This window comes from Xyrauchen texanus, chromosome 12 (assembly GCF_025860055.1).
Source record: "Xyrauchen texanus isolate HMW12.3.18 chromosome 12, RBS_HiC_50CHRs, whole genome shotgun sequence".
In the NCBI taxonomy this organism is placed as follows: domain Eukaryota; kingdom Metazoa; phylum Chordata; class Actinopteri; order Cypriniformes; family Catostomidae; genus Xyrauchen; species Xyrauchen texanus.
This window is the reverse complement of record NC_068287.1, coordinates 11,196,019-11,218,059: the sequence shown is the minus strand read 5'-3', so window position 1 is coordinate 11,218,059 and position 22,041 is coordinate 11,196,019. Positions and strand designations below refer to the sequence as shown.

General features: G+C 37.7%; 1 protein-coding gene across 1 annotated transcript; it reads right to left on the bottom strand.

The window, feature by feature from the left end:
• Nucleotides 1–394: 394 nt before the first annotated feature.
• Nucleotides 395–20,396, bottom strand: LOC127652999 (neoverrucotoxin subunit alpha-like). Its single transcript, XM_052139469.1, has 5 exons — nt 20,306–20,396; nt 3,759–5,453; nt 3,566–3,672; nt 696–710; nt 395–643 (listed from the first exon to the last, which is right to left on the bottom strand). Exons 1-5 carry the CDS (start codon nt 20,394–20,396, stop codon nt 395–397), a joined length of 2,157 nt encoding a protein of 718 aa, XP_051995429.1.
• Nucleotides 20,397–22,041: the final 1,645 nt, after the last annotated feature.

Genomic DNA, 22,041 nt, shown 5'->3' with positions numbered 1-22,041 from the left:
ATTGTTGTACTTCCACAAAGATTTTTGCAGTTAATTAAAATAGACCAGAAGATAAAAATGAAATATAAAGATGGACATACTTTATGAATAAAACAATATAAAAATGATACATTTTTTGACTGTCCAAAAATCATTATTGATCATTTTAACTTGTCATTTATTTATTTATTATTTATTTATTTTTGTTTAATTTACCTTAATATCAAAAACATTAGGAAAGTCTGATATGAGAAAACAGATTAAAGTATCAGATACATTTACTCATACTTCATTTATATATTCACTTCAGAACATGCATGTTTAGAGTATAGGATATATGATTGGATAGTATAGGAGACGTCTGTAGAAGTAATGGCTTATTTTTTTATTTGGCTCTTCTGTTTGCTGGAGACATCTAAACGAAGTAGAATCCCAGAGAATCAATGTCATCTCCACTTCTCCCGACCATGCCGTAACATTTCCCTGAATTCACATCAATCCTCTGAGGATTACCCAGGGAATCACACTTGGCAGAGAATGTTGTGGTTCCGTTCATCTTCACAACAATCAGTTCAAAACCCCCAAGTCGGTTGTTATGGCTATTTGGCCACAGTACTGCATCAAGGATTTTATCATTCTCATCAAATAGAAATTCTTTAACATTCTCTGTTTTTTTGTTTGCCAAATGTCTTTTCCTGGCCATCTGAGAGAGTCACTGTAATTGAGCCAATCTGGGGAAGAAGAATAATCTTTATTTGGTTTCAGTTTATTTCAGGAATATTAAATGTATCAGCCTCTAACAATTTATTGCAACTATATTTGTTAGTGGAAAACATTATGTTGCTTTATTTATGTCCTCCTTAGTAAAGCTTACATTTCAAGACAAAATTAGCAATCGCAAGCAGCAATTATGGGGCCAAGCACAGCAGCAGATGGGTATAACTGCATTCCATAGGACCAACAGGATGTAAAGAGTCATGAAATTAGGCCAAATTAATCTAATTTTATAAAAATATTAAACAGGTTTCTTTTTTAAATAGCAACTTTGTCAGATATAATGACCAGTAGATGTCACTGATCAGTGGCTATCCCATTTGAAAAATTGTTCCAGTGCACTGAAACGTTCACACCCTAAAAAGTCCCAGAATGCACTGTAAAAACCAGGGAGCAACGTTGCTCACTATGTTTCCTTACCGGAAACGTTGTCATGTCTTCTGAAGTCTTTTTGTTTGAAGACAAGCACACGTGTAAATTCTGAAGTCAAAGACATTTTTTTCTCTTTAAAGGAGATGTTGTTTGTAATGTAGTTCGCCACAATGGGCATGAATGGGAAACAATCATTTAAATATTATAGCTTTTATAAAATGTATAAAATACATTCCTTTGTATTTACTTTTCTTCATTTATTTCATTTATCTTTCATAATTACTCTGTATGTTTTAATATCTACAAAAAAAATGCACAACAGTGTAATTTATACAGCAATGTTGTTGATTAATACCAGCTGTGTTTAACCGTGCAACCTTGTAATCATGTTACAGCTGATGGAGTAACAAGCATCCCAATATTCAGTGGATCAACATCCTTGCCAGTACCAATTCAGGTTCACGACTGATCCTGATGTAGGGAGCTAAGATTACTTTTCGGGAGAATGGTGATGAACACCAAAATTCCAATAAGAGTAATTGGTGTTATCCTGTCTGTTCCCAAACTTCCAAAGTACCAACTGGACATGGTGCTGATGACATTTACTAAGTTTTGTCTCCAAAGCATTTGTAAAAACATTTTAAAAACAAATTCTAAAAGCTGACAGTCAATATGGCTGGCTCAAGAACACTGGCCATCACTGAGCTCATTTCATGGCCAGTGGAGATGTCCCCAAATGGCACCAGGTTCTGTTTCAATAAGTTAAGATATAGTCTCATGTCCTGTTTGGTTTGCTTGAGGTGAGATTTGATTATTACATTCAAACAGTTACATGCAAACAGTTTGATGTATCAAAAAGATTTTAATAACCAAATGTGATGATAATCCATAGCACGGTCTAGGAGTCTGAAAAAGTAGGTTTTTCAAAATCTTGTTCAGATCCTCCCCAGACAATGTGCAAAAACTTTTTAGGATATGGTTCTATGGGCTGCCATAGACTGAAATGGGCCATGCATAAATTTGTGGAATATATCTGGTTGAGCTTCATAGATTTGCCGTAATGACACTACTTGTCAGTCAATGTTTCTTTAAGACAGTTGGTTAAAAGACATATTTGCTTATAACCTTTAATAAATAGATGGTGCTGGCTTGCGCATTAAAACTTTGCACATACCCCAAGGTTATGGTGGCAATGACAATTAGAGTATCTGGATATTCTTTAGCTGGATTGCTTTTAGGGCCGTTACATAGTCAACGCGAGCGACGCGCTCCCTTTCATAGTCTAAACAGTGGATGGGCGATGCGTGAAATGCAATACACCACTCCCGCAACAGGGGGTAGTAGAGTCTGGTGATATTAGTAGAGTCGGGTCACGTCATATTCAGATCAAAATGGCAACTGAAGAGTGCATATTGCTGATTTTACATAGGCGGCATCAAAGGCAGCGCAGAGATAGACGGTGGTATGTTCGCCCTTTAAACCAAAAAAGAGATCAGGATGGTGAGTTTGTGTCTCTGGTGCTTCCCATGCGAAGCATGGACGAGGAAGACATTTAAATATAAATCGCGGATGTATGCGTATAAGCTCGCATAATTTTTCCTCTTAAGCCGCCATTGTATTCAAATCTTCTTCTGTAAACATAATATACTTGAATTAATGTACAATACTTGCAATGTCGCCCCCACCGACAACGCATAGTATTGCGTGCATCGGTGCGTCGCGTATCAAAAACTAGGACGACACATTTGGCTACGCATCGACGCATAATGGCGGCCGAAGCGTAGCGACGCATAGCCTTTCAGACGCGTACGCGTACCGATGCGTTGACTATGTAAGGGCCCTTACACGCTGCAGTCAAATGTGAGATCCAATCACATTTACCCATGCAAAATAGAAAACACTACATGCACATTACATCAGAGGCTGAAAATGATCTGTCTTTTAGCAAATTCTAAAAACATTTATGGACGATCCAAATGCTTTCCCTCACTTTGACAGTTCATGCAAGAGAGGTTTGTTGTAATCGTGTAGCCATCATATTAGATTTTTACACTGTTTGTAAACTTTATTATTGATTTAATTTAAGGGTAAATAACGGTCTGTTTATCATAGAAAGTGATTATTTTTAGTGGTTATCATTAAGCTTTATTAAGCGGTACAGATCTTCTGCCATTGTGTTGAATCAGCTAATGGAACATTAATTAAATTATTGCTTTTTTCTACCAAGGAACGAAATTCATATGGGTTTGAAACAACATTAGGATGAGTACCTACTGAAAGAATTTTCATTTTGGGGTGAACTATTCCTTCAACAGATAGACAAACTGTGACAGATCAATAATTAATAAAGCTAATGATGTAACTGAAATAAAATGTAATGAAGCAGTTGGCGATGATAATGTTTGAGAAAAGAGAAGGGAATAAAAAAATCTTCACATACTGTGTATGATCTGAGAGAAACCCTGATCTTCCTTAAGGTCATGCCAATGGGAGAGGTTAAGACGGAGAAAGCATCACCTCCTTGCCCGCCCACAATCACAGGTCCTGCTGTTGAAGAAATTAGGAGGGAAAACAATGAAGACATTTTGGGAAAAGCTAAAGATATATAAAAAAAATTTGCAAATCATACTCACTGTTCATAATACGCACACTGTCACTGGCTTCACTTATTCCCACTTTACTCACTTCCCTGTAGCGAACCAAATGCGTCTTTCCAAGTTTCAGCCCCTTTAAAATACAGATTTCATCATGTGTGTCTTCGATATGCCATATGTCCTCACCATCAGCTTTGTACTCAACTTTGTAATTCATTGTGTCTGCAGTTGGGGACTTCTGAAGTTTGAGGGTCACTTTGTCCAAGTTGTTCACTACTATTGGTGGGGGTGGCTTGGACACAGGCTGGAACTGTTTGTCTATCAGTTTCCCATTTTCATACAGGTAGATGGTGGTGCCTGGAAGTGAGGAATCGGAGATTGCAGAAACAATGAAGCAGATTCTCTTGTCACCTTTATTGGCCTCTGAAAAACCTTTGAAGTGAGAGTAGTTCTCTCTCATCTTTGTGATGATCTCAGGATCGTTGAACCACTTTCCTTCAGCTGCATAAGAAGACAGAGATATTTTTTTCTCTAAGTCTTTAAAATCTTCAGATTTCAAGATATCATTCAGAGATGAAAGATATGGCTCTTTGTACTTCAGAGATGTGAAGGTCAAGCACACCACTACATCAATATCAGGATCAAGGAGGATAGTGGTGAGACCATCTGTGTCTTCAGTTTTGATCCCATTCAGCGATTTGGTACAAGAAGTCAAGTGGTGAAGTTCAGACTTTGCATCATCTAACCACTGGTTTAGCATTCTAGCATTAAAAGGGGAGCTGTTGTGGATATTCAGAATGTCTTCCAATGACTGCTGCTCCATCTCACCTCCTCGAATAGCAGGCAGGACCCTGCGCAGTGCTCTCTGGAGGACCAACTTGTATTTGCTTAATGAAATCTGATATGAGTGCAGTCTCTCTTTGATGTCACTGAAAACATTTACCAATGTATTTCTGAACAGGTCGTTGCATCTTCTCTCTACCTCTACTAGCTCCTCTATTATTTCTTCAGTGTTGGAAATCAGACTTGTGTTAATTTCTCTGACCAACTGAGCTGCTTTTGTATCAAGTAGATGAAGAGGATAAAGCCAGACTTTTACTGGAACCACATTCTGTGGATTGTCCTTTAGCAGAGTGGGGAGCTGCTTGTACACCTGCAATGCCTCCATGTATGAGGTGGGGTTCTGCTGAAGGTGGAAGTCACCATAAAATGTGCAGCTGATATTCTCAGCCATATTTTTCTCACCATCTCCCAATTTTACAGCTCCTTGTCCCTCAATGGAAAATGATGGTATCTTCTTGACCATGACATTCAGATTTCCCTCAATCTCTTGTTTGTTCTCATCTTCTGAAAATGTGCGATCAAACACCATAACAGCCTGAGCTCCGTACAGTACAGCTGTGACCACATGAGTTGCAGTTTTCTGCTCAAACACCTGAGGGTAGGTGATCTTGCCCAGCTGGGTCATAGTGAGCTGTTCGAATCTTGAGGTTTCACTGTAATGCATTATTACTCTTGACTGCAGGTTTGAGGATTTGGTATCACGCAGGTACTTGGCAGATCCTCCCACCTCCACTAGCCCCCCCAAGAAGCTGGCCTTCAGAGAGGCACTTACATCCAGCAGACTGGACTTATCAGAGAGAGAGTCAGAGCTACTAAACTTCAAATCAGTTTGGAGCTGCGTATGAGTGTCCAAATCTTCATACAACGATTTTTTATCCCACAGAGTAACACCTGAAATGAGAAGTGCCTTTAAATAATGATAGTGTAAATGGTCTGCACTTATATAGTGCCTTTTTTAACCTTAGAGGTTACCAAAGCTCTTTACACTGTGACTCATTCATCCATTCAAACACACATTCACACACACTCTCATACAAACACTCATACAACAATGATGGCCAAGCTGCTATGCAAGGCTAGCCTGCCATTGGGAGCAACTTGGGGTTCAGCGTCTTGCCCAAGGACACTTCGGCATGTGGAATCGTGTGGGCCGGGAATCGAACCATCAACCCTGCGATTAGGGTAGTTGAGCACAACAACTCATTTATTTCCACACCTTTGGGTCATAGGATATGTAGATATTTTTTCCAACTGTTTTCAGTGCTAAAAACAGCTCATCAGTGTCTAATGTGTTTAAGCCATAGTGTCCGTGATCTGACATACCCCTGTATCAATTGCATTATTTGCATCAATTTATTAAATATTATAAATATGTTCCACCTAAATGCTGATGGATAATATCCACTCTGTAATGGATATGGACTGTGGTCCACACTGACGAATGCTTTTGAACTCACTGCAGTATTTCAAATAGAGGGCGCCAGTGATCTGACTCCAGTTTCAGTTTCAGCCAGAATGAGAGTTATGATGGTAAATGGTCTGCACTTATATAGCACCTTTTTAACCTTATCGGTATTCAGCGCTTTACACTGTTGACTCATTCACCCATTCACACACACATTCATACACCAATGGCGGCAGAGCTGCCATGCGCTAGCCTGCCATCGGGAGCAACTTGGGGTTCAGTGTCTTGCCCAAGGACACTTCGGCACGTGGAGTTGTATAGGCCGGGATTCGAACCACCAATAATGCGAATAGTGGCCAACCCACTCTACCAACTGAGCCACATCATAAAAGAGTTATGATGTGGATGGCAAAAAACCTGTTATTAAACTGTTTCTCAGAGTGACCAAAAATAAGAGAGGGTTGAACAATCGGTTGAAAATACTAAGAACCTGTGGGGTGCTTTACAAACAATATAGTGTGAAAATGTAATATTCAATTGAATAATGATGGCTGTGAAAAAGCTTAATTCATTGGACACTAATGGGTTGTGTTTTCTTTGGGGACTGTATTTATTTTTGATTGTCAGTGAAGTTCATGTTGCAAATCTGAATTTAAATGGTGCAATAGACATACGAAAAAAAGGGCAAAGTTGAATAAAAAATAAATAGGCTACTTTTGAACTGGAAACAGTTATTTAAGTTTTAATAACAGCTTACATAGAGGAGTAGCTATTTTATTTAGTAGGAGATTCAGTCCATGTTCTTATGATTTCGAGGAAATTTTAAAAGGTAGACATTTAAAAGTAAGAGCACTTTTTGGAAATCATATTTTAGTTTTTATTTGTGTGTACATTTAAACCTCAGGTGTATAAATACCCTTAGATACCCTTTGGAGCAAAGAATTCTTGTTCCTGGGAGGGGATTTAAATTGCACAGAGCAAAACATGGACAGAAATCACATTGTGCCTTGTAGAGATAAACGATCTATGAACACCTTGGAGACAGATATAGTAAAACTTCTACAGCTAGTTTAGTCAAATGGAGATCATGGCTATTTGGAAGCTCTATCAATTAAATAAATGAATTAGAAGGGGTTAAAATGAAGGGAACTGTTACAGACATCAATCAGTGTGTAGTTCAAATGAATGCCCAAACCAAATTTTTTTTAATCTGGAGAAAAAGTCTGGTCAGAGAAAGTTTATTCAAGCCTTACTTTCTTAAGATGGAGAACTAATGTTAGACCCACTGACATTCAAATTAGGGCAGTTGGTTTTTAAAAGAAATTGTTAAGTAGTGAGTTGAGTTCAGGGCAGGGAATAAAAATGGTTCAAGCAACGAAAACCAAAAATGGAAATTAATGGTTGTTTTTTTTTTTTGCAGAACGTAACCAAAAACAGGAACAAAGTGATTTTCAATTGTTCCAGAGTAAAAACTTTATTTTAAAATGCTGGTAACTGGTTACAACCAGTTAATTTCTTTCCAAATATTTTTTCATGAAACTGAAGGCCAAAGGTTTTTTCAAACATATTTGGAACTACACCACTTCATGTTGCCTGAAAAAATGAAACATGTTCTTTAATCCTGTAGGAAAATGCTGCAACACATTTCTATGCCTAATCACCCATTGTGGATTTTTTAACAATTATGTATAATTACTAGATTTACTGTACATGTATTCACTGAATTATTGTTAGATATGATGCATTAATACAGATTTGATACTGTCAGGTTTTGACTGAGAAGCAGACCTATAATTAAAAATGTACTTTACTCTTAATTACTGAATACTGAAAAGTTTTTGCTCAAAACAAACCAAAATGAAAAACGTTTTGTTTTTAGTCCCTGGTTCAGGGAACAGTAATGACAGTGCCTTTTTTTGAAGACCCCCATTAGTCAGAGGAGACCAGTGCAGAACTCTGAGCATGGGAGAACTGAATAAGGACCCCAAATAATATTGGGTACCACAGAGGGGGGCGGTGGGAGAGGAAGGTGGACATAGACTGATGCACTTGCAAAGCAGAATAGTGGATTTTCGTCTACAGTTTGAACAGAAACTTCTTATGGGATCTACTGTCCCAAAGAAAAACAAAATCACAGGACTTCATGACTACAGACCCATCACCCTGATGTCTGTGGTCATGAAATAATTTGAGAGACTGGTGTTGGCCCACCTGAAGGACATCACTGGACCCTTTCTAGATCCCCTTCAAATTGCTTATCAAGCAAACTGGTCTGCGGAGGATGCAGTCAACATGGGATTGTATCATATCCTGCAGCATCTGGACAGACCAGGAACATATGCAGGGATCTTTTTTGTGGACTTAAGTTCAGCTTTCAACACCATCATCCCAGCTATTCTCCAGACTAAATTACACCAACTCTCTGTTCCCAGCTCTGTCTGTCAGTGGATTACCAGATTTCAGATGGACAGGCAGCAGCTTGTGAGACAGGGGAAATTCACTTCCAACACCTGTACAATCAGCACTGGTGCCCCCCAGAGATGTGTGCTCTCTCCACTACTCTTCTCCCTCTACACAAATGATTGCATTGCCAAGGACCCCTCTGTCAAGCTCTGGAAGTTTGCAAAGGATGATGAGTCTGCATACAGAAGGGAGGTTGAACGGCTGGCTCACTGGTGCAATCAAAACAACCTGGAGCTTAACACTCTTAAAACAGTGGAGACGATTGTGGAATTAAGAAGGAACACTCTCACCATTCTAAACAGCATTGTGGCAGCAGTGGAGTCATTCAGGTTCCTGGGCACCACCATCTCAGAGGACCTGAAGTGGGAGATACACATCGACTCCATTGTGAAAAAGGCCCAGCAGAGGTTGTACTTCTTTCGCCAGTTGAGGAAGTTCAACCTGCCACAGGCACTGCTGATACAGTTCTACTCAGCAGTCATTGAGTCTGTCCTCTTCACAAATACTGTCTGGTTTGGTTCAACTTCAAAATAGGATATTAGAAGACTGCAAAGGACAGTTCGGACTGCTGAGAGGATTATTGGTTGCATACCCCCAGAGTGAGGAAATTCCAGAGTGAGGAAAAAGGCTCTCACTCTGGATCCCACTCACCCAGCCCATTGCCTTTTTGAACTGTTGCCTTTTTACTGACGCTTCAGAGCTCTGAGCGCCAGAACCGTCAGGTACAGGAACGGTTTTTCCCTCAGGCTATCCATCTCATGAACAGGTAAAATTGCCCCTTTGAGCAAAAATATGTACAATTTACAGTTTTGTCTTTTTAGATTTATTCATATATATATATATATATATATATATATATATATATATATATATATATATATATACTCATATATATAAATAAATATATATGTGTATATATATTTTAACACCCCCTACCTGTCTCTAGTAATCAAGCAGGACAGCGCTCCAGATTCATTAGCTATATGCCTACAGATGTTGAAGTTAGGCCCCTCTGGTGTCACCAATGGACACAATATCACACCAAATATGCAATATATTATGAGTCAAACTTAAATTAATGTGTCTATCACACTTTCACTATAAATGAAAAGATCAGAAATCACAGTTTTTAAGTGCACTGGATAACCACTTATGAATGATAACTAAAACACTGTGGGCCCACACACACACAACAGTTAGTCCCCACACACACACCGTTGCAGGCCTGAGACGTTGCTGGAGTACGTGGTGGCCTTTAAAACAACAAACTGGCCGCTTCACTCTCCTGAGCGGGAAAACAAACACACAAAAGGTACCTGAATTCAGTTTTGAACAATAAGTGACTCAGCTGCACTGAAGAAACCCAAGGAAATGTTCCTCCTGTCGTTGCTGCGCGACCTCTGAATACGAGCCACCGACTCCGCTGCACGATAATAGGCCTTCAGGATATCGTCCTCCGGTGCGCGGCTGTGCTCTCTCTGATGACGAGCCACAGACTCCTCTGTTGCGGCCGGCAAACTCCCGATTCTCGCGTTAAAACTGAGCACTATCTGTTCCTCACAGACATCAACAGGGTCCCCGCGGATCCTTAAAAAGTCTTAAATACAACTTTGTTTTAAGGCCTAAAAAAGTCTTAAATTGTCTGTAATGTCTTGAATTTTCGAAAGGGAGGTATTAAATTTCCCAATTCACCGAGCGAGTGAAATGTCTCCATCTGGTTTCATGTATTTTTTTAACCGCAATTTTATAAGTGACCAGCGCACCTTTAGGGGCAGCATTTGTTCTTTGCGGGTGTCATCTGGATTCCGTAGAACTAGAAGGCTACTGGAGGAAGTGTAGTGGTTGCAGAGTGAGAGGGAGCGGGCGCGGGTGCGAGCAGGAGAAAGCGGGAGAAAGAGTTGGTAAGCCAGTTAGCGAAACGCTTAGTGACATTATGACAAATGTCAGTTTAACGACAAGTGGTTGGAGGATGATAAATATAAGGGTTGGTTGAAGAAAACTGGCATGAGGGAGGCCCGATGTGATCTCTGCAAAAAAAATATACAGTTGGGGACAATGGGTCAAACAGCCCTAGATTCCCATGCGAAAAGTGAGAAACACAAGCGCTACCGCATGCAGTCGCTACAGGGAGCACTTAGAGGAGGAAAGACGTAAAAAGGAAAAAGAGGAACAGTCCAAGAAGAGGAAAAACATTGAAGATGATCTGGAAGGGCTGAAGAAAAAGATGAGGTCCATTGAGGAGGTGTGTAAGTCACTTGAAAGTGACGCAGACCGAATGGCAGAACAGGCAGAAAATTCTGCAGGCTCCAAAATGGCCACGCTGATTACAAAGTCTAACACAATGAGAAGACGGGCCAAAGAGAAGCAGGAGGAGTTGAAGGGAGTAAATGGACAAATTGAGGACAAACTCTCTGAGCTCAAACAATTGTAACACTTCAATCTTATTTGTTATTTTTTAAATGGCACTTTATAAATTTTTTTCTTTATAATTTTTTATACTGATTTTGTTACCATTTGCAGTGTATATTTTATGTTATGTACTTTGAGGTGTACATTTTGAGGTGCAGGGGGGCGGCTAAGGATCACCCTCTACATTAGGGCTCGTCTTATACAGTTTTAATTTCTCAGATAGTGTCAGCTGCTGTTGTTCAGCTGGTACTATTTGCTGTTTATTGCTTCGTTTTTGAAATGTTTCAAGGTGGTTGCTCCAGTAACTCAGTCTTCTCCTTGCTGCTACAGTGGGAACTGCACTTCCAAAACACAAGACTTGGCTTATCTAAGCAGTTTGCATTTCTAACCTGTTGTTCACAATGTGTGTGCTAAAGTTAGTAAAAAAAAAACTATTACATAAAACAGTTTTAAGTTGTCGTATTTATCTTTTTTGCCGTGGTATAGTCTTAATTTTTCCATTTAGATGTTTTGAAAAGGTCTTAAAAGTCTTTAAATTTGCACTTAAAAAATGTGCAGATACCCTGATCAACAAACAACAACTAAAGTGAGTAACTTCAGTCTTTGAGTCTGTCACAAGTTATCTTTAGAATAACTTGAAACACTGTCGGTATTTGCGATCTGTACCACAAAAGTGAAGGGAGAAAAAAAAACTGCGATGTCGATCGAACATACACAGAGAACGCTACAAAATAACCCTCATTACAAAAAGTGTGTCTTACACACATTACTATGCACAAATTAGTGTTTTAATCAGATGGAAAAACTTGTTAAATAGATTATTCGTTACCGCAATATCTGTGTATTTCCGATCGGCTGCACTTGTCAAAATCTTCTCTCGTCTCTTCTAGGACAACCACTCACGTTACACAAAAACACCCGTGAGGGCGGGACTTAATTCCCATAATCCAAAAAATTAATGAAACACCTAACTTGTTTGTTAATGCCACGTTTTTCACATGTACATAGCAATCAAACTTGACATAGGAACGACGTTCTTAAAGGAACACACACATCTTTATACATCACTATATTGAGCGGAATATTTATACACATTTTAGCTCTGGATTAGCTCCAAACAAAAAAAACAAGTACATAGAGATAACCCATTACCTGAAGAACTGTATTCTACTGGGTTACATATATGTCGCAGGGCAGAAGGCGGGGCCGGGTCGTGATCTTACACACCCGGTCCTGTATTAGGCTAATCAAGCCTCCGAGAGGGATAAGGGCCGACTGCAGAGGATCATGCAGGAGAGAGAGAGATCGTTTACGGACATGTCCGTCGTGTGTGTTTTGTGTCTTTTGTTTTAGTTTTAGTTTATCATTAAACTATTATTTATATTGTCAAGCCGGTTCTCGCCTCCTCCTTTCCCTAAATACCTTTACACTGGTGTCAAAACCCGAGAAGGAGGAGGGATACGCCGTAGTAGAGTTCTCGCCACTACCGTCCACCCAAACGGAGCAGCCGCGGCCATCTGCCGGGGGACGAGGAGCCCAGCCGCCTGGAAGCGGAGGAACGGCCGGCGACCGCAAGGGGAGAAGGGGCTCCTAGCTGACCACCTGGAATGGCCAGGGCAGCTGCCAGGGGCGGAGGAGTCCCCTTCCGTTCCCTGAGAACGCGGCGGGGCGTTCCGTCCGCCAGGGGCTGGAGGTCTGCCTCCGATCCGCCCATAGAGGCGTGGCTGTTGTCCGTTAAATGGTGGAGGAATGGCCTAGGAACAAGCTGCGCACCTGAGACATGCCACACAAGCATGTCTGATGCTTGTTGGAATTGATGGGTCCTTAAACAAGCCCTCATAATAAATCTTGAACTGATTGACAATTTCACTTGTGAAATGGATTGCTGTGAACTGTATGCCAATGATTGACTTATGTTCAATAATATGGTAGTAAACAATACATTGTATTCTAAAGCTGTTGATTTTATTGTCTTATCAATGATGAACTCTTCTGCCACAAGAATGTAATGCATTATAATTATCTGAATATATATATATATATAATTTTTTATATTTAAAGATAACTATGTTTAATTATTTCATCATTATATGTTGAATTATTGTTATATGAGGGGCTTTCTAAGCAAATATTTGTATATGCGATTAAATGCTATCGCGATTAATTAATCGGGACATCATGTAATTAATTCGATTAAAAAATTGAATCGATTGACAGCCCTAATATATATATATATATATTTTACTATTATCTCTGACTTGTTGCTGTATTGTATTGCCATGCACTGGAAGCTCCTGTCACCAAGACAAATTACTTGTATGTGTAAGTGTGACGTGGCGTTAGGGGAAGCAGGGCAAAAGTAGTATAGCTGATTACGCCACCCTGTTAAACAGGGAAATATGAATATTTAATTAGATAACCCATAAAGGGCACACAGTTTGTTTCACAAAAGGACCCAAGACGTGGATACCAAAAATACAAAATCTTTATTTGCTACAATTATCAAGCAATAACTTTAAAACATATAATAATTAAAACTGTATGACCCGGGCAGAAATTGCACACATAAACACAACACTACAAAACAAGAAACCAAGGCTTACCAGTGGCAGGTAGGCTAGCTGACGAGCACAAGGCTCCTATCATTAAATCTTACCACCCAGTGCACGAATCTCACCACGCACACATCAGCATACCAATGAAGTCAAGTGTGAACACACGTCACTCAGTGACAGAAGTCCCCCCACCACACGAGGATAGCTAGCTGCCTGCCCTGGGTCACGGTACCTGTAAACTGAAACAAAAGTTAACCACAAATAATAATAATAATAATAATAAAAATAATAATAAATGAAATCATGAAAAATGCACTTCAACAGCACAAGAATGGTAGCAGTTGTTAGACAGGGAAAATGGTGGCATAAACATCAGTTGATATGTTAACCAATTCTCTATGAGTAGATCAACACAATAGATTAACCTCACAGGCCCATAAATATAGCACTTGAATGGCGGTGATTCACGTAGTACTCGATCAACCAGAGCCAAAGTAGAGGTTAAATAAAACAAAAATACTCAAAATAGCACAAGGCTAAACATAATGCAACCAAACAAATATAAAGACCAACATCTACGAACAAAACAAATCAAAGCAACCAAATCAAACATCTAGAAACAAAACAGCAGCATCGGAGAATGTTGCCCCGCAGGCTTAATCAGCTGAGAGGTTTTCTAAAACCCCGATTATTCAATGGAGATTTAAGAGAATCTTAATGCTTTCATGCATCGTTTTAGATTTGAACCCATGTTTATGATTTTAAAGTGTCTGTTCAGTTGTTTTGATGAAAATGTTTCTATGGAGATTTTATACTTCTATAGAGTTTCAGATATGTTCAGAAAAGGCATTATGAGTGCCAGCTGTTGAATTGTGTCTTGGGCCAAGCAAAACTGTATATTTATACAAGCAGGAAAACAAGACTGAACAGAAACTTGGTCAGAATGCCACTGTGTTATTCTAAACCATGGTAAAAACAAGAGTGCTGCTTGATTTTCATTTTTACAAATCTATGAAAGATCTGTTTACCTTTGAAATGAAATGGTGTAGTAATTTTAATAAAGAGCTTTTTCAAATTAAATCTCTCTCTCTCTCTCGCTCTCTCTCTCTCTCTCTCTCTGTGTATGCTGGGAGTGTTTTGGTGCATGTGAGGGTGCTCATGGGGAGAATGTAATTGATTTGGGTCACTTATTGTTCTTTCATTTTTTTATTCTTCATTTTAATCTGTGAAACTGGGAAGTGTAAGTATTGCAAGGTTGGTAAAAGTTTATATAGTGAGTTCTTGGTCATTTGCGGATGAGATGAAATGCCATTCCTCCCGGAGAGAGGGGTATCAACTCTCTTGCTCCGTCATGGTGCCAGGTGTGTGACTGTTGAGGAACAGCTGTTGTGGTGTTTTTTTTTGTTTTTTTTTTTAATGATGAAAGTCTGTGTAATGGTTTAATTAGCAGCAGAATTTGTGTGTGAAAGTGGAGTTTATCTTGCTATCTCACCACTTGTTAATCCACCTACCAAAGTTACTATTTCAAATGTGCCACCGTTCATTCCTAACCATTAACTGAGTGAGCACTCTTGAGTTTTGGAAAGTTTTCATGTGTGCTTTTAACAATTCAACAAGAATACTCTTTAAAACATGTGAGGTCTTTTAGGAGACAGGTACTTATTTGTTTTAAAGAATCCGAAATGGATGTGTCTTTTTGTGTTTTACATTAAGGAAAAACATATATGATCTATGCTAGTATAAAAGTATGGGTGCTTTGAATGTAGGGATATTGGTCATAAACATCAAGTATGCCCACACATAGAAACAGTTTAGGTAATGTTGGGCAAAATTTGATTGCTAATATTGAAGTTATCATTGAGTCAAACACAAAAGAGATGCATCCTCAAGTGGAAGATGAAAAGGATGCATTTGGATCTTTGTGGCATGGGGGGTGTGGTCATGTGTCACTCTGCAGGAGAGAGAGAGAGCGGTGAGGCTCGTCACTTGTTTCTCATTATAGTGATGGCAGAGGGAGACCTGAAAAGGATCGTCAGAGAGGGAAGAGTGACCAGCAAGCACAACAGCTACGAGCAGAGAGAGTGCTTCATTTATTATTAATAAATGAAAGCACAAATGCAGACTGATGAAAATCTTGAAACAGAAACGAATAAATATAGTGAAGAGGTGGACTAAATGAAACACTAGTTAAGAGGGAGTTCATGTGGAATTGATGTGATCGTCAAAATGTTCTGAGGAAAGTAATGAAGAAATAAGAGATGACAACAAGTTTTCCGATATTTCAGAAATTATGGTTATGGAGGACTTATATAAGTAGCATGTGATAAATGCTTTTTGGACACAACCTTTGGTGTAAGTGAGTGAGTTTTTTTCCCACATGTGGGAAAGTTAATTGTTTCGGTTAAGGTATTACAGTGCACAGCGAGTTTTCAGTGGAAAAGTTCCAGCTAAAGAAATTCGTTCTGAAGTTACAGAAGAGCAAAACACCAGTTGCTCATCAAAAGCAATATGATTTATTGAGGGGTGACACCTACATTATGCTGTCTTCTTGATCGTTCTTTATCTATTCTATATTTCAATCTTTTCTTGGAAAGCTTGAGAATCGGCTCTATAAATATGATTGGAGGTAGAGAAAAAAGCTAATTAGCAGTGGCATCATAGCTTTTAAATATAAACCTTATTAATATTGTGTTACTTCTAGAGACTCATGCAAATAATGAAAATGAAATTGAATGGGACGTGTGGTGGGGAGGACAATTTATCTTAAGCCACAGAACAAGCACTAGAGCAGCAGTAGCTATTTTATTTGCAAAAAGTATAAGTAAGGTATAATCCACTTCACGTCGGGTGGTTCTTCTCTGTGAATTTAAATGCACAATCCAGAAATAAAAATATCTACAGAACGTAGAGCGTTTGGCACTCCAGAGAAATGTATTATTTAATTTTAAATAATACATTTAAAATAATAATACACAATAATACAGAGAGACAGAGAGACAGGCTGATTGATTGATTGATTGATTGATTGATTGATTGATTGATTGATTAGTTTTTTGGTTGAGCAACACTTCATCCTGTGTTGGTGCAATGAAACAAGCTTGCATCCTGTCTATATATCAACTATACCAAGTAGCGCTGCGATGGCCATGAATGCCCCTTTTTTCTCTGCAGGGAGCACGCATCCACAGGAAAAAACATGCGATGAATGGTCAGATGATGTGCGGTCTGAAGAGGGCATATATAGGGCTCTATTTTCATGCCAGCGCAAAGCCAAAGTGGGCATGGGTGGGAGTGTTTGCGCTACTGTGGGTGTAGGCTTGCATCAATTTGCTATTTTCCTAAGAATTTGGTTGTTGCTCTAAGACGTTTCAATACCACGTCTTATCTCACTGCAAAGTCCAAATTCAGTTCCTGCATTTGCATTTAGGAGATTCCACAAGCAGGTGGTAATAAAGTTAATGTCCAAACTCTTAAAATATAGTGGAATATTAAATTATGTCCATGACAATCACTGGCGTAGTCGTTTTGAGAAAGAGAAAAAAATATGAAATTATTATGAGATAGTTTAAGACAATCTAAAGGTCATGGCTTGTTTTTCTATTATTATATTTACAATTGTATTTATGATCTAATTAATATAGATTTTTAAGTCACTGCAAAAGGGGGCGGTGAAAGAAGTTGGACAGTAAAATGTTTGGATAGTAAAATGTTTGGATTTGGTATGATTTTTTTGACGACTTCGATATTTTGATTATATTTTGGTTTTGTTTGAAGTGTAATTTGAATTCAGAAATATAAATATATAGGCCTTTATATTTTTTTTTTACATGTTTCATTAAATGAATACATTTTTTCAAAATCAAGTAGATGTGAAATGCGTGCCGACACAAACACTTTTAATACTAGCCATGATTTGTGTGTCAGCAGATGAAAATTATTCATAAAACTTACATTCTCTATAATTTAAAGGAGCATACGTCCAAATTCTGATGAGAATAAATGTTTTATGCGCTTAAAAGAAGTAAGTCACTGTCATAGAATTCATCAAGGACACATTTAATGCACAAAAGTACGTAAGTCCAATTTTCTATTTTTTTTTTTTTTTATTCATTGCATACAGACCATTTACCAACTTCTTATGAATGTGCTGTTTGTTTAAATCGTTAGTGAGGGAATGGACTATCAAACAGGACTTGGATGCTGAAATTACTTTATCTCCAGTGTAATTGGGTTGTTTATGTTTGTGGGAGAGGTAACTGCAATGAAAACATCCTCGCGATTCAGGCGACATTATAATATTTAAAATATTATATTAATAAAATACATCGACTCAATTGTGATTCAGGCGATACCTTTTTAAGCAGTCACCGTCAACATTATAATATTATTATTATATTTTAATGTGGAGTCACGACAACAGTCATGCTTCGGATTGTTTGTCCTCAGGACGACTTATAAACTCCTATGGTTTAAGGAGCTATACTGACATGTGATGCACCTGAAGTTTTGTAATCGAGGAAACTCTATTTATTTTTTATTTCATTTAAAATGTTTTGCTCCAATTAAGTTTAGGTTTTGTTTGTTAGTTTTAGTTTTAAAATATTTTATAGTTCAATTTTAGGTTTCCATTAAATGTAGTTTTTTTTTTTTTTTTTTTTTGTATCAAGTGATACATATGAAATGGGGAAAAATGCAAAATAAAAATTCTCTCTTCAAAACATTTTCTTTTCTCTCTTCAAAAAAAAAGGAACGTGGTACCAACCTTGGCTACCAAGTGCCACTATAAGTAAACATGTAATATTATGCTTTTAATGCTTTCTCTGTTGCTATATGTCATGTGCAGACTTTCATGGTGAAATTTCATTATAATAGGCCTAATATATTTTAATATAACAAGTTGTCTATGCTTTTGAAACACACTGTCTACTGCAGAAGTGAAGAGTTCCAGGTGAAGAATGTCAAATAAATATCCAAATATTGTTGGTCAGTCTAAAAATGAGCTAGACAGTTACGCCGATGTAAAATGCTAATCCCAAACAAATTGGTGAGGGGTGAGGAATCACTTATAGTATCGCTCCCCAGGTTCTGCCGGGGGGAAGACTTTTATTAAAATATATATTTTATTAAATTATTGTCTAAGTTTACATTTAATGGTTTTAATTATTAGTAGTTTAGTAACTTGATTAATTCTCGGGTGTTAGGGGTTCATGGTAATGTTAATGCATGAGTCAGTAGACTAAACGCACATTCAACCGGACGACTGCAATGGAGTTTTAACGGGAGATACTTTCAGAGATTGAAAGAGACTTTTAAGAAACTACATTTTTAAATATAAATCACATTAACACATTTTCCGCCCAGTTTATCAAAATGAAATGTTTAAGCTGAAATAATTAAGAGAAAGCATTAAAAGCATAAGATTACATGTTTAGGCCTACCTGTAGTGGCACCTGGTGGCCAAGGTTGGTACCGCATTCCTTTTTTTTTTTAAAGATAAATAAAAATGTAAGACAGGCTCAGGAAGAAACGGAGACATATTTTTTTTTTATAAATTTTTCTCCACCGTTATTTTGTTTTTCCAGCCTTTGGTTCATCTCTTCCATAGAGCTGGATGATGACAGAGAGCGCCAAGCGAGTGAGTCGTTGTCATGGTAACCATATTCTGAGCGCATTGAAAATATTGTCAAATCATCTTGCAATGCAATAAAATATCTTCCCTTCCTTGAAATCTAAACATGACACAAAACCGAGAAGGACGTGTCTGTGTTTCCGCTTCTCTCATCACCATTCTCACATCTTTTATTGCTATATATTTTTAAACACCCATCCACTGATGTACAGATGCAATCTTGTTTTATTAAGATAAAATTTATATTTGGGTGAATTAGAATTTAAAACCTCCAAAAGTAAAAAGTTTCCACTAGATCAATCAGTCATGTTATTAATCAGAGAACTGTGTTCATCTAATAACTAACAAAATCCCAAGATTGATAGAGTCAGATGTAGAAATACAATTACAATATTATGTGAAATATTTATTTGGGTGCTTGAATCGGTCATTAAGAATGACTGTTGATCAAAACAGGTCATTTAAAAGAATCATATACTGTGCTTAACATAATAAATATTCATGAGTTTTGCAGCACTGCCCCTCACAGCAAAATTTTCTGTCAGTTTATTATTATTTAGACCTAACTTTGTGTTAATCTTCACTTTCAGATGGATTATTCCTGCTGTTACAAAGGTAATAGGCCTTCAGGATTTTAATAGCAGAATAACATGGGATATTTCATGTTGGCAAATCAGTAGCAAAATGGTTACTATGTGGTTCCTGTGGAAATGCAGTTGTATAGACAGTTGATGGACATTTGAAATTTGATTGTGACACCAATTAATGAACTACTTGTTGCAATGAAGCTTGATACATTAATCCATAAGAACTATGCATGGGGGCTTGCTTTGGTGTTGCCACCCCTCATAGTCTGTATGACACCCCCTTGTCACCCCATAAAAATATATCTAGATCTGCCCCTGGACTTCTGATCACCCTTGTTTTCTACCTGCTTTGCTCCTCCCCATTGTGTACTGTTGTGATTCCCTCCTGCTCTGTCTTTGATAATGTGCTTTCGCCTAGTGGCATCTTCATGTTAAGGTGATAGGGAGTTTAAAGGTTTAAAAACATATCTTAACAAAAAATCTTGAATCTTAAAAAATATTTAGTTTTTGTTTTTAAGATTTAAGATTAACAAATTCCAAAACTCATGAAGACCCGTGGTATGAAAAGCGGTCATTTCATATTATTTGTTTTTATATATTTATTTTTATGATTATTATTAATTATATTTATATCATATTTATAATTTTTTCAATATACAGTATATATATATATAAAAAAAAAGTAGGCACATCACCTGGAATGAAGGAATCCTTGCGGCAGTCGTAAAGCATTCCAGGAAACAGAGGTCTTCCTAGCGCTGCCACCTCGATTGTCTCAGATTCCATGTCTCTGGTAAATAACAATGACAAAGTGGATCATTTTCAGCAACTTCATTATGCTAAAAGTTTTGTTATAAATTACAATTCAAGTTTTCCAAAGTAAATTCAAAACGAATAGGTATACATACAATCAAATATTGAACTTCTATTTATTCACTATTCAAGGATCTCTCAATTTGAAAGAGTTCAACTTTTTTATTTTTTATTTTATTAGTTACTTCAATGTAGTTGTTGTTTCACAAATAAGTTTGGTTGTGGTTATCTAACGAAAGTAAAAATCCAGTATTAAGACATTGAAATATGAAAATATTTCCTTTACAGAATTGACTGATATTTCTCATTTTTAATTAAAAAATGTCTCTCCGTCCCCTGTGGTGAACTGACCTTTGCATCTGATTTGTCAAAAGATCATTTTAAGTCGTCTCACCTGGAGTCGCGTCTTTTAAGAGGTGAAGTCTTCTGTTATTGTCTTCAGTTGAAGTGTGAATTTCAGTGGTCTTCTGGAGTGATATTTATACTCCTATATTGCAGGAAACGTTTTGAGGAAATACTTTTTTTTAATTAATTTTATTTGTTAATGCACAAGTCAGCTACTCTAGGCGTTGGCGTGCATCCTGCGGGTGTAGGCTATTGAAGTAAATGACGTGGCGCAATGCGCAATTTGACATCTGAGAAGCGGAGTAAAGTTAGTTTTGTTTTCGATATTCCCCACACATTCACCGGAAAATGCCAATACCTCCAAAATTAATCCCCCCCCCCCCCCAAAAAAAAATAAATTGCTGCTAAAAAGGCAAAGCAATGTGCTAACAATGTTGCACAAGTTTAATCTTCAGTATTTTCGTTCTATATAATAAGCACTGCCCTACAAAAGCCGCCGCAATGTGAATTACTCCGGGAAAGCTCGCTCTTGACAGAGATGCGAGTTAAGGGACCGTGTGGAAAGTGCACTTTTTCTTCGTTTCTAACTATAACGCAGAGGGTGTGTTTTTGTAATAGCTTTTTTATTTTAAAGGGCCCGTTGACATGAGACCAGTGCAGTTCTATAGAAGGCTTCAGTGAGCATCTTTCACATCCTTTTTTTGCCATTTCTTATGGAAAAGGGTATTAATTTTATAATAGCTTTGTCCATCAGGGAGACAGAGACATCAAACCAGTGTCATTCAGTAGAGGAGGACAGGGGACAACTTTCACAACCTCTCATTTTACACATACTGGCCGAAATCGGTATTGCAAGTCAATGTTAACATTCTTTTTTTGTAATAGCCTTGTCCATCAGGGAGACAGAGACATCAAACCAGTGTCATTCAGTAGAGGAGGACAGGGGACAACTTTCACAACAGCTCCTTTTACCCCTACTGGTGTTTTTGTACAAATTGTAACTTATTTATTTTACTATATGATCATTGATTTATATCAACGAGAAAAATTGACAAACAATGCAGAATTTTCCTGTTAATATTATAAATCTGCTTTGAAACAATCTGAATTGTAAAAAGTGCTGTATAAATAAAGGAGACTTGACTTGATATGGAATTGCATATTAAAAATGTACCTTATGTTGTTAAAAAGTTGAGAGATTTCACCCCAAAAATTGTCAGAACAAAAGCCATTTTGACAGAAATCGTGTTTATGCAAAGACATAGGAGGAGAT

Excerpts from the sequence above, each read along its gene's own strand:
- LOC127652999 (XM_052139469.1), bottom strand. The coding sequence starts at position 20,396 with ATGGAATCTGAGACAATCGAGGTGGCAGCGCTAGGAAGACCTCTGTTT. Across the intron at positions 5,454-20,305 it reads CAAGGATTCCTTCATTCCAG|GTGTTACTCTGTGGGATAAA; the intron begins GTGATGTGCCTA and ends TTCTCATTTCAG. Across the intron at positions 3,673-3,758 it reads CAGTGTGCGTATTATGAACA|CAGGACCTGTGATTGTGGGC; the intron begins GTGAGTATGATT and ends TTTCTTCAACAG.